The sequence below is a fragment of the Canis lupus genome, chromosome X, assembly GCF_003254725.2.
Source record: "Canis lupus dingo isolate Sandy chromosome X, ASM325472v2, whole genome shotgun sequence".
Classification (NCBI taxonomy): Eukaryota; Metazoa; Chordata; class Mammalia; order Carnivora; family Canidae; genus Canis; species Canis lupus.
In genome coordinates this window covers 45,104,839-45,117,907 of record NC_064281.1, presented here as the reverse complement: position 1 = coordinate 45,117,907, position 13,069 = coordinate 45,104,839, and the positions used below count along the sequence as shown (strand labels likewise).

The following is a 13,069-nucleotide window of genomic DNA, read 5'->3' as shown; positions in this document are numbered from 1 at the left end:
TTCCGGTGGGCCGAAGAGATGGTGATCACACTGTGCTTTGCAGGACTGAGCCAGTGGAGCTTTGTGGGGTGGCAGCACAAGCAATGTGAGTAGAGGCAGAGGTGTGAAGGAAGGGGTTCGAGAGAGCAGCTAGGGTTCACTTTGCCTTTATATCTGGAATAGAGGAAGTAATGGGGCCATAACTACCAGGAACTTGGGGGGGCTTGGGGGGGCAAAGGGGAGCCACTGAAGATGCTGGAGCAGGAGAGGAAGATGGAATTGAGAAAAATGCGTTCACATATGAGCCATTTTGCTTCCATCCTGACGAAGGTGCCCGACCTCCCGCTTCCCCGCAGATTACCAGTTTGGGATCAAGTTGCTGTCTGCAGTACCTGGCGGGGAGCGCAAAGTCCTCATCATCTTCAATGCCCCCAGCCTCCAGGACCGGCTGCGCTTCACTTCTGACTTGCGTGAGTCCATCGCTGAGGTTCAGGAGATGGAGAAATACCGCGTGGAGTGTGAGTATTGCAGCCACGCCTCTTTCCCCTTTCCCTGACACAGTATCCCACAGACACCAAGAATCCTGTCCTCTGAGAATCTCAGAGTTGAGGGTTAGCTTGTCCAACCTTCCTACCCTCATTCTAGGAGCCTTTCAGCCTCTGCTTGAATACCTTCAGTGACAAGGGGCTCATTACCTCTGAACTGCAGATTATTATTCCAAGCCCTAATTATGAATCAACTCCTTCTCTTGAAAGGCAGCAGGGAGAAGAATCAGGGTACCAGAGGTAGGACTCTAGTTTCAGATCCCAGGTATGCTACTTATTATTTAGATAAACGGGGACAAGTTGCCTGACTCCCCGAGCCCCAATTTCTTCATACATGACATTGGAAAAATGAAATCTCCTTCACAGAGTTGTGGAGATTCAGTGAGGTAAGGGAGACAGGGTGTCCTCTTCTCACATTCAGGTTCCTGAGCAGTGTCCTCATTGCCCATCCTTCTGGCCACCAGAAGCCACATCAAGTCACTTAAAGCATATATAATGGAAAGTGGTGATTACATCTCATTCCACTCAGTGCCCTCCAAGTTTTCTCTTCTCCAGGATAAGCAACAGTTAAGTAACATGGTGTTGAGGATAAAGGGGCAGGCAGACACAGAGAGAGAAACTAAGGCAGTGGACAGCTGCTCAGTGAGCTCATCATGGTTCCAGGGTCTACTCTTCTCCTCAGCAAAGCAGGGTCACACATTTCAGTTCCTTGAGACCAGATCCTTGAGACTCAGGGGATATTCAGAGAGGGGTGAGCATACCAAGATGAGGGGGAAGGCCGCAGACAGAAGTCTCCATGACCTCCTCCAGGAAATGAGGGTATAAAGAGGCTGGGGAGCTCAGGCTCTGGACTCAGGCAGACCTGCTTCCAGAGTATTGGCTCCCCGCCTTCCAGCCGTATGACCCTGGGCAAACTCTATGTATTCTTGGACTCTCAGTTTCTTTATCTGAAAACTGTGGATGGTGGTGCTTACCTCTGAACTGTTGTGAGATTGAGCAAGATCAAGTATGCATAGCACCCAGCATACTGCTGGCACATAACAGAGGATTGCATTCCTTTTGGTTTCCTGCTCCTGTCTTTCCAGGAGCCCTCTGCTCTGAGAACTGAGCAGACTTTGGAATGCTTGCCCTTTGCCATAATCTAGAAGATTCTTCCTACCCCTGGTGTGACCAACAGCTCTGAAGCTTTGTTTTGAAGGGTAGGGGTGGTTTGGGAGACTAGAATGAGAGTGGGCAGGGAAGCCAGGAACCAGAAGTTGCCAGAGGAAAGGGGGGGAATAGGAGGAACAGAGGGAAAACCCAGCTAGAGCTAGGGGAGATGGTGCAAAACAGGGCTGGGCACTATGGGGGGCTTCAGAGATGGAGCTGAAGTGGGAGGGAATGTGCTGAATGTCCAGGGGGCAAAGCAGGAGGCCTGGAGACAGAGCGGGAAGGTTCATGGAGGGCTGGGGGCAGTTGGGTGGCCTTTAACTCCTGTTCCTGACCCTCTCTCCCTGTCTCCCCGACTACCCCAGCGGAGCTAGAGAAGCAGAAAGGTATGATGCGGCCTAACGCCTCACAGCCTGGAGGGGCCAAGGACTCAGTCAATGGCACTCTGGCCCGCAGCAGCCTGGAGGACACATATGGGGCAGGCGATGGGCTCAAACGGGGCGCACTCAGCAGTTCCCTGCGAGACCTCTCTGACGCAGGCAAGTGTTTGGGGCCCCTGCCCTGGCCAAGGAGATGTGGGACCGGGTGTCCTCTCTGCCTCCTCTCACTGGCCTCCAGCCTTCCCTGCACCTGCCATACATGCACGCACCCTGCCTGCCTTCATCCAGAGCCCTGGGCGCTGCACCGCAGGGGGGCCTGGGAGCCAGGTCAGATCAGGTTGAGCCCAGAGTTTGGGCCAGGGAGTGTGAAGCGGGGCCACAGTCTTAGCTCCTCTCTCTTGCTGCTCCACCTCTCCTCTCCTCTTCTATCTCTCCAGCACCACCTTTCCTCCTCCATCTTTTCCTCCTCTCACTCCTCCTCCTCCTCCTCCATCTCTCCTCCTCCCTGCCTTCCCCTCTTCAATGGGGAAAAGGGAATAGGGGTGTCTATCTCCGGGAGGGGCCCAGGCCTGGTGCCCAGCTCTGGAGCCCAGCAGGGTGGGGAGAGGGGGTTGCTGCTCTGACGCTGGGCTCCTTGCTTATGGGTGCAGGGAAGCGGGGGCGGCGTAACAGCGTGGGATCGCTGGACAGCACCATCGAAGTAAGTGCCAGCTCCTGCCCCACATGTCCTCTGCATGAGCCCTGCCCTGCCATGGAGCCCCAGAGGAGGAGGGGACCTGTTGCTTCCCCCTCTTCCCTGACGGGAACCCTGAAGCTGCCTCTCCCGGCCACCCACTCTCTATCTGTCAACTCTGTCTGTCCTCACTCTGCCTGTCTCTCAGTCTTTTTTCCACTCTCCCTAGCCCCGCTCAATCCCAGGGCTGCTCCGAGTAGAGCTGTCCTTGGAGTTGAGCCATGAGAAGCTCTCACCTCCAAGTCCCTGCCCTTTGAGCCGGGGCAGGTCAATCTGTGTCTCTCTCTCGGGGCCTGACACTCTCCCTGCCTGCAAAATGGGGATGATGAAGAGGGATTACTTCTTCCTCTCCCAGTGGAGGCTCAGATGAGATAGTAGATGTGACAGCAGAGTTCTGCAAGCTGGGGAGCTCTGTGTACAAAGTATAGGACCACTATTGGTTTTCATGATGCCCTGGGGGTTCCTGTCTCCCCAGCTCCAGACCCCCAGGGGCCGGGTGGAGTTTAGGGTTGGGCATTTAGGAAGTCTAGACTGGCCTGACTTTCCCCCCCTCCCCGCTTCCAGGGGTCTGTTATTAGCAGTCCACGCCCTCACCAGAGGATGCCACCTCCGCCCCCACCCCCGCCGCCAGAGGAGTACAAGAGCCAGAGGCCCGTCTCCAACTCCTCATCCTTCCTGGGCTCCCTGTTTGGAAGCAAGCGGGGCAAGGGGCCCTTCCAGATGCCACCGCCGCCAACAGGCCAGGCTTCTGCCTCCTCTTCATCTGCTTCTTCCACCCACCACCACCACCACCACCACCACCACGGTCATAGCCATGGTGGCCTGGGAGTGCTACCTGATGGGCAGTCCAAGCTCCAGGCCCTGCATGCCCAATATTGCCAAGGACCAGGCCCTGCCCCACCACCCTACCTCCCACCCCAGCAACCTCCTCTCCCCCCACCTCCTCAGCAGCCCCCACCCCTGCCCCAGCTGGGCTCCATTCCACCACCTCCCGCCTCGGCCCCACCTGTGGGGCCACATCGCCACTTCCACGCCCACGGCCCAGTCCCAGGCCCCCAGCACTATACCTTGGGCCGGCCAGGCAGGGTGCCCAGACGGGGGGCTGGAGGACACCCTCAGTTTGCTCCACATGGCCGCCACCCCCTGCACCAGCCCACATCCCCATTGCCTCTGTACAGTCCTGCCCCCCAGCACCCTCCAGCCCACAAACAGGGCCCCAAGCACTTCATCTTCAGCCACCACCCACAGATGATGCCAGCAGCAGGGGCCACTGGGGGCCCTGGATCCCGGCCACCAGGAGGCTCCTATTCCCACCCTCACCACCCCCAGTCACCCTTGTCACCGCACTCACCCATCCCGCCCCACCCTTCCTACCCACCCCTGCCCCCACCCTCCCCCCACACCCCACACTCGCCCTTGCCACCCACCTCCCCCCATGGCCCACTGCACGCCTCTGGGCCCCCTGGCACGGCCAACCCACCCAGTGCAAACCCCAAGGCCAAGCCAAGCCGGATCAGCACCGTGGTCTGATGATGAATGGAGGGAGTGAGCTGGGGCCCAGGGAGGTCTGGGGATTCTACAAGAGATTCCCTGGTTTTTCCAAAATATATATACACATAGAGATGTCCTCCTCCCCACTTCCTCCCTGTCTCGGCACCCTTCCTCTAACCCCCAACAGTTGCCATGGGGTTTCCTTCCAGATTCAAGGATCTTTGCCACTTAAAGCCTGGACACAGGGCTCTCAAGCTCTGGGGAGTGGTGAGGACCTTTCGGAGATCCTTGACCTTTTTGTTTTTCCTCTCTCCACTCCCCCACCCACTCCCCACTCCCTGAGGTGGCCTCAGGCCTGAGAACCAATGTGAGCGACCTGTCAGCTCTAGCTGGTAGAGAAGGGCAGGTAGGTGTCAGGAGCAGTGAGGGTGAAGGCTTCCCCAGAGCACCTCTAGCCATGGGGGCCTAGGAGGGAGCTCTGTAGAGTTGTGGCCAAACCTTAGCTGGCTCAGCTCTCTCAGACCTCAGGGCCTGGCTAGATCCCTCCGTGTGTCTCTCCACCTGCTGGAGGAATGGGGCTATCAGTGCACTCAGTGGGTGGGCCCCCACTAACACTGGGGTGGGGGGGCCTCCCCCCACCCTCCGCAAGGGGCAACGCTTCCTCTCCAGAGCCAGCCTCTGTCCTCTCTCCAGTGGGCCCCAGCCTAGACCTCTTCAGCTTGATCAAAGTCCAGACAGGTTTTGGAGGGGGGTGCTCAGGTCTAGGATGAGAAGGGCACTGCCCTCCCTCACCCATGTTGCATGCCCCCCCATTCCCTTATACCTCCCCCGTCTACAACTGAAGACAATGCACTTTATAGATCTTGCCCACATACACCTCGCTGGGGCAGGGCACCCTGCATCAGCCCTGGGGAGAGAGGCTCCCAGAGGGCCACCATAAGCCCATGATGTTCCTTCCTGAGGCAGATTGAAGCCATCAGAGCAGGGGTTGGGAGCCAGGATGCCTGAGTCCTTCTGTCCATCAAAATGTCTGCTGCCTCTCCAGCCCCTTTACAGCCCTGTTTATTTATTATAAATATATTTTTTACAAACCCCAGCTCCTCTTCTTGCCCTGCATATCCAGCTCCTTTCTCAGCTCCTGCCTCCCTCTCCCCCCTCCACAGTGGGCTGCAGTACAGACAGACAGAGCCTGGCTGTATGAAGGTCCAAGGACCCAGGGGCTTGGGGTGGGGGAGGGCAGCAGCCGGAGGGGCTGTATGGAGAGGAGCTGGGGTTCAGGCATTGTCTTTTTTCCTCCTTGTATATAAGAATGTATATTTGATGCCTCATAAAAGACCTTGTGCTCACCTCCCGCCTCTGCCTCCTACTTATGCCCCTTCCCCCTGGGTGGAGCCCATGGAGAAAGAGGCCTTAGCCCAGAGAGGTAAGGAGCTAAGGGTAGCAGCTCAGGCAGCTGGGTGGGTGAAATGCCTTGGTTGGGTGGGAGGTGGGGAAGAGGGAGGTTTCCCTGTCTCAGCTCATTAGCTGCCCAGGTGACAGCAGCAAGGATGTGGGCTCTGGAGTTGATCCAGTTCAAATCCTGAAGCTTTCCCTTCTGAGGCATGCACACTTGGGAAGAGCACCCTCTCAGTCTCAGTCTTCTTACTTTAAAATCAAAGGTGATAAGCCGTTGCCACGTGGAGTTGGGATGATGACATGCAGGGACGGATGAATGTCAAGCCAAAAGCATGGAGTAGGTGCTCGGGAAGTTACTTCCCTGCTCTTCCTTTCACAGGTCGGAGACTTCCTTCTGCTCTTGTGCCATCTATGCTTACCCTTCCTGTGGCTGGCCTGGCTTTACCCTGGGGCACTCCCCACCCTCCACAGCAAGCCATGTTTCTGTCCTTGAGAGGGAGGTCCGGCAGCGTAACAACGGGGGTAGTAGGTGACCTGGGCCAGGCATCCAGAGGCTAGATACATTATAAGAGCTCTTATGTGTATCCACTTAGGTCCTCAGATAACAAATAGCTGGATTCTCTTCAGTTTACAAGGCAGGGGACAAGTCCAGAGAAAGGAAAGGTCTTTTCCAAGGCTATACAAGTCAGAACAAGGGTTCCTGAGTTCTAGGCCAGGCTACTGTCCAGCCCTCCAAACTGCCTCCCTAGGAAATGAACATGTTTCCAACCCTACTAGTTATATCCTGGGGAGCACAGGAGAAATGGGGGCAGAGCATTGGCTCTTGGTTGGGCTCAGCAGGGTCCCCAGAAGCAGCAGTCAGTAAACATTTTTGGTGCCTTCTAGGGAATGGTTTGGATGGCCCCACTCTTTAGCAGCTTGGACAGTGGCTCAGTTTGCCTCTTTGCCTGCACATTCGAATGGAAGAAGCAGCTGGGACTGTCTAGCCACTTGATGCCTCCTCGGGGACCCACTCTGAGCTTTTGAAGAGCTTAGATACAGAGGTGCCAGAATGAAATCCAATAAGTATTTTTTTTGGTTGGTTTCTTCCCTGGTGGGCCAAGCTGGACTGCCTTTGGTTGCTCCCCCTTCTCCCACCTTCAAGGTGATGCCAGATGCCGGTTTTGTCTCCCCAAGGCTGAGCCTTTTGCACTCAAATCCAGGCTCAGTCACATATCCGACTATGTTGCCTTTGGCAAGTTACCTAGCCCTTCTGAGCTGGGTCTTTCACTTGTAAGACAGGGATAATAATCTTGTAGGGAAACTGATAATAGATGCATGTGAAATGCTTCCCTCCTGCCGGACACACAGTAAGCTGTTCTCTGCCACCTACAGAAACTAATGCAAACTCCTTGTCTTGACATTGGAGGTCCTCCACCGCAGGGCCCCAATTGATCTCCTCATCCTCTTTCCTCACTCACACTTTGACCACCCACTCACTGTTCCCTGAGAAGGCCTGTGTGTAATTTCCCAGTTCTGTATTTTACCTGTGCCTCCCTGCACCCCCACCAAAGGGGCTCCCCCCAACATCCCTGATGAAGAGTTTCTCATTCTTGTGAGATGGGCTTTAAAAAACCCATCCCTCACAAAATGGGCCCTTGATTACATCCTCTGAGATCTTTCGTTATCTTTCTCCCCCACCAGGCCATATAAGTGGCTCAAGAGCGACGATGGTCTGAATCATCGCTGTCCAGAGCATTGCCCAGCACAGATGACGCTGAAATTTTGTTGATTCAAATGAATATATAGTTCTTTCTAGAGTCAGGTACCTTTGAATTGGTTGATTTACTGATTGGTGCAACCTGTGTCCCAAGCTTCTGGGCCCCCTGGGACCTCTTCATGCCTCCTTCAGCTCTTGCCTATGTTCTCCTGTTCCCTCCTCATTGCAGCATCAGCACTGGGCTGTTCCTGACCCTGCACCCTCACCCTCCCACCCCCACTCCCCGGAGCCTCACCATCCAGACTGTGGAGGGGTAATTCTGCTCCTCACCTCCCCATTTGTTTGAGGGCCTGAAGACAAGAAGCCCAGTGGCTGTCCGGCTATCAAAGGTTCTACTGCCAATCTCTTTGGGAATGTAGATGGCAACAGACAACACACAACAAAAGACAAAGGTCCTAGACTCTCACAGCATTCTTTGTCCTAGACTAGCATTGTCCAATAAGTCTTTATGTGATGATGGAAATGTCCTGTATTTGCACTGTCCAGTACAATACCCCCTAGCACATGTGGCTCTTGGGCACTTGAAATGTGGCTACAGCAACATAGGACCTGAGTTTTTAAATTTAAATATAAATAGCCACGTGTGGATAGTGGCTACCATATTAGAGCAGAACAAGACCTTCAGGAGTGAACAGCCTGGCGGGGATAATGTCCATGTGGTATAACAAGTACAGGCCCAGAAGGGAGCACAGCATGGATGAGGGGGTGCAAAGAAGAGGGAAAACCCAGCTTGGGGTGGGTGATGGGCAGGCAAGGAAGGAACTGCCCCTTTAGCCGAGTCTTCAAAGGTGAATAGGAATTACCCTGATAAGGAAGGGCATCTGTCAGAGGGAACAGTGTATACAAACGCCTGGAGGGGTGTGAGTGTGTGATGTGTTAGTGGCATAGTGAGGAAGGAATGAGAGAGGGAAGCCCAGGTGGTAGGCCTGGCATATCCTGAAGCACAGTGGCTGGCAGGCAGCATACCCTCATTCCTCTGTTGCCAATACGTTTTTTCACCTGAGCCTCATGAGGACCTAAGTAAGACCCGGTGACACATTGAACTAGACCTAGTGTCCCCATTGCACAGTTACTGTTTTCCTCTTTGTAATAAATGAGCATCTTGTGGAGAGCTACATCGACATCATATAAATATCCCGTTCTCCTCAAACTTGCACCCACCAGTTTGAGTATTCACTGATGATTCTCCAGGTTGCCAAGTGGTGATTTTCAAATGCCATCATTCTTTTGACATGGATTAGTTGGCTTTCCACTCTAAGGGAGAACTTTCCCTTCTTCTACAAGTATTTGTTTATATCCTTGTGGACTCTTGATTGTCTATAGTATTCAATGGGTTATAACACATTAGTATCATTCTTTATTATGATGTTCAAAATGCCCCAGATCTGGCCAGCAGGAGGCCCTCCGGGAGCTGGCTGCTGTGTACTTTTGGCAGGTCTCCACCTTTTTTTGAGCACTTCCTTGTTTTCTGGCACTACAAGATGCTCCAGCCCCGTCATGTACTTTCCTTGCCCTAGTCTTGGAATCAGCCACTTTTTCCAAGGAGCCCTGGTTCTTTTTAGTAGAGAATGGCATTTAAGAACCAAGATTTGGGCCAAGATTTCAGTGTTATAGCTATGTTTTAATTAAGAGTTTACTTTTTTACTTGGAAAAAGTCTGAGCATCTATTGAGGATCTACTTACTCCATCCTTCCTTGAAAGAAAAGCTTTCCCTTTCCCTCATTTTATTTATGTATATCAGTGTGAAGTCATGGATTTTTATTCCACTCTTCAATGAGTTATAATCCACTGTCATAATTCATCTGGAATTGTCATTATTTTGAATATGTTTTATTGTTTTTTGTGCGTATATATCCATGAATTCACACAAATACCTTAATACCTTGAGGAGGCTCTTTTAATAATACAGGCTAGAGATAGGAAATGGCTCTCTGGGGAATAGGTTAGACAATGGCAAGGGAAGGAGAGGATGGATTCCAGAGCTCTTCAGGAGTCAGAACTCATAGCTCATACCCACATCAGAACTAAAAGGGATCCTATTTTACAAATCAAAAAAGTAAGGTACAAAGTCATTCTGATCCTGTCCATTCAGAAAACATGGATGGGGTGTGTGGTGGAGAGCTCAATCACTGCTTTGCACCAGCTCTGCGCCAGACTTTCTCTACCAGGTGGGTGGGTGAGGCCCAGGGTGAGCTCCCTGGTGCTTCCCAAATCTTAACTCTGCAGTGGCCAGATGCGGATTGATCTCCAGCAAGACCAGAGGGTTGGGCAAGGAACCCGTTTCCTGAGCACCTTACTGGGGCTGCAGGGTGGGGGTAGAGGGCACCATCTGAGACTTTTACAGGCAGACAGGTCTGGGTTTGAATACCAGCTCTGCCACTTACATATGACATGATAAGTTTATACTTACCTGAGCTTCAGCCCACTTATGTGCAGAACATGGATAACTATACCTATTTCATGGCACTAGGCCCTTGATGAATGGCAGTTATCATTATCTCTAATTTTCATAACTACTCTGTGAGGAAGGGATTATAGAGCTTCATTGGATAAATGAGAAAATCAAGGCTAAGGGAGAAGAAGTATCCGGCAGACCTCTGTTGGTGAATGCTAGCTTCAGGAAAGCAGGGCCCCTATCCATCTTGGTCACTATTATATTCCCAGAGCCCAGAAAAGTGCCTGGTACATAAGAGGAATTTAATAAATATTCATGAATGAATGAATTAGATCTCACTGGCTTTAAAGATTCTGTGCAATTTCCATTCGCCCTTCCAGGATGCTGGGGGTGGTGTCTGGGCTCAGGACCTCAGGCATGTGGGCTGAACTGAGGTCCTGAACCTGGTCTCCTGACTCCTGATTTATGTTCTTTGCCCTTTGCTGAGCTGCATCTAGATGGAAAGGCTGAACTTCCTTCAGCCTAGAATTTGACATATTTCCCACCTTCTGCATTCTCCTCACCCTTCTGCCTGTCCTATTCCTAGTGAGAGCAAATGATAGGAAGAGCATTTGACCAGGAGTTTAGCAACTTCCCATGTAACAGTAGACAAGTTGTTTAATCTTTCTAGAATTTAGTTCCTCATCTACAGAATGGTTAAGTTGACCTACATCTTTCCCAGGACAAAGGTTAAGGGAAATTGCAAAGATTAATAATAATTAAAATAATTAGGCCTATCTGATCCTACAGTGTGAGCTCCTAGTGGTGTGTGCTGCTCTATCAGGATGTCTTCAGCTCAGCCCTGAAGCAGGTAGAATGATGTACCTAACTGGGACATGGTACAGTTAACTGTTCCTGCTTCAAACATATTTAAGCTTGTAACAGATGCTTATTATACACAGGAAGTCTTTGCAAAGAGCATATATTATTTTCAGTCAATATATACTAAGGATACTCAAAAATATATACTCATTTTTCTTTTGTTTACTCAACATTTACTGCTTACCATGCCAAGTGCTAAGGACATATAAAGCCACATGGTTCCTGCCCTTAAGAAATTCAGTCTGATGCGGGGGAGGGGGGGCACAAATTAAGCATTTAATCAGCACGTACACAAGTACTCTAATATGTGCGTAGTAGGTGTTCACCCTGTGTGCAATAGTCCCACAACCAATGAAAAATATCCTCAAATGCAGGAGATGCCTGATGTGTGGGCAAAGTGCTGGTTTGATATTCAAAGTAGTTGCAATAAACCTATTCAGAAACCGCTCAATGGTCACGCACACAATAGGAGTAGATGCATACATAATAGGTACTCAAATGCATATGACAGGTGTTATACACAAAAAATACAACCCATGTACACAGATGTTTGATAAGTACACTGTAGGCTCACAAATGGTATATGTTCCATACAGTAGGCACTAGTAGGCGATAGATGAATATGCTGTTGCTAAACACCCAACAGTTAAAATATATATACACTCGAGCATGTTTTATAGTACATTCCACAAATGTGAACACAATAAAAGTGCATACAGAACAGTTGAAAGTGTTCATTAAAATGCTGACTGACAATGACTCGTTGGGGGGTATGAATGGAAGCCCCATCTCTGAGAGGCTTCTACACATAACCTTGGATGAAATAAATATTTCCTTCCTTTCCCTGGGACCCAGCATTCCCAAAATCCATAATCCCCAGGGGGTGAGCAGCATCTTGCTCTCCTTCTTTCAGAGGTGTCAGTGCCTAGAGCTGGGAACTCCCTATGTCTTTCCCAACCTGTTTGTCAGAATAAGGGATCCCTCGTATTCAAGCACCCAAAGCCGCCTTCTTTGGCCCACACCGGAAGGACCCTGAAGAAGAAAATGTTGGGGCGGGGCTCGGGCCAGAGCTGAGGTCATAGAGGGGGAGCCAGTTTGGGCCCACCACCCACCAACGCCAGCTCCTCTTCCGGTCTGAATTCGTAGCGCGCATGCGCACCACTGGCCTTTAAACGTGCGCCGCCGGTCCATCCGGAAAAAGGACCCGGCGGTTTAATTACAATATTGCTCCTCCGCCGCCGAGGTGGACTACTTGCTCTCAGTCTGGGAGGTACTTTTGAGTTCCCGCTTCCAAATAGGGAACCCACACTTGCAGATTCAGCTCAGTCCCCACGGGATGAAAGTTTCCTAGGGCTTGGCCTCACGCAACGTACACGAGGCTCGGAGGGACACACCGCGGAAGGATCCGGTTTGTTGTGGTGAGGAGGGGGGGGAGACGCTGACAAACCAAGATGGCGGCGGCGGCGGTGAAGGCCGCGGCGGCAAGGAGGTAACTGTCGTGTTGAAGGCTACAGTAGTTGGGAGGCAGCGGCAGAGTTTGGAAGGAACAGAGCAGGACGAAGAGGCGGTAGCAGTAGCGCCAGCCTGAGCCTCTCGGAGCGCAGCAGCTACACGCCCCCCAAAGCCCTCGGCGGGCGGCGGCCGCCCCGCGTAGGGCCTAGTCCCCGAGCAGTGCCTCGGCTTCATACAGCGGCGTCCGCCATGAGTCCTTAAGGGTGGTCCGAGCCCTCCAGTTCTAGGGCCCACCATGGAGCCGGGATCCGACGACTTCCTGCCGCCGCCGGAGTGCCCGGTGTTCGAGCCTAGCTGGGCCGAGTTCCGAGACCCTCTAGGCTACATCGCGAAAATAAGGCCCATCGCCGAGAAGTCCGGCATTTGCAAGATCCGCCCACCCGCGGTAAGGCCCGGGGTCTGTGGTCGCCGCAGGCGAGGCCGGGGATGAAGAGCTAGGGTAGCTGGCTGAGAATTCTGGGGCGGAGGGCATCTCGAGGTGTGGGGAAACGGGATTGCTGGGACTGCTGTGGATGTGGCGGTGGGTCGGAGAAAGGGTGATGGGGCTAGGGTCCTCTCGTGGTATGAAGCCCTCAAGGGATCTGGGGTCAGATACCCACCCTCACTCCCACTCCGACTTTTAGGTTCATTCTTGGTAAGGTTCAAAAAAGGGATGCCGAGTGGGCCGAGGAGCGTTCAGAGAAGTACCTGCACATCTCTTAGTTACCCTGGACCACCCAGGTCAAGGCTGCACTGAATAAGGCCATCTTTCCGTTTATTGTCATCGCTTCCCTTAAGGCAGGCAGTGTGGTGTAGTGGAAAGACCACAGGTGTAAATGGAGACAGACCTGAGTTCAAAATTCTGTGCAGCTTACCAGCTGTGTGACCTTG

At 52.4% G+C, this 13,069-nt stretch overlaps 2 protein-coding genes across 16 annotated transcripts in view; both read left to right on the top strand.

Moving 5' to 3' along the window:
• The window catches only part of IQSEC2 (IQ motif and Sec7 domain ArfGEF 2), an 80,179-nt gene extending 74,556 nt beyond the window's left edge, over window positions 1-5,623 (top strand). For 5 of the 6 annotated variants that reach the window (XM_025468573.3, XM_025468575.3, XM_025468576.3 and 2 more), the window contains 4 exons: window positions 336-497; window positions 2,039-2,212; window positions 2,704-2,753; window positions 3,351-5,623. In XM_025468573.3, coding sequence (XP_025324358.1) covers window positions 336-497; window positions 2,039-2,212; window positions 2,704-2,753; window positions 3,351-4,316 — 1,352 coding nt within the window. In that variant the 3' untranslated portion in view covers window positions 4,317-5,623. The remainder of the gene's footprint in view (window positions 1-335; window positions 498-2,038; window positions 2,213-2,703; window positions 2,754-3,350) is intronic. The other variant, XM_025468579.3, reaches the window with a different exon arrangement.
• Window positions 5,624-11,910: 6,287 nt separating this feature from the next.
• Window positions 11,911-13,069, top strand: part of KDM5C (lysine demethylase 5C) — a 32,039-nt gene continuing 30,880 nt past the window's right edge. For all 10 annotated transcript variants that reach the window (XM_025468570.3, XM_049107086.1, XM_049107085.1 and 7 more), the window contains exon 1: window positions 11,911-12,584. In XM_025468570.3, the coding sequence (XP_025324355.1) occupies window positions 12,435-12,584 (150 nt within the window). In that variant the 5' untranslated portion in view covers window positions 11,911-12,434. The remainder of the gene's footprint in view (window positions 12,585-13,069) is intronic.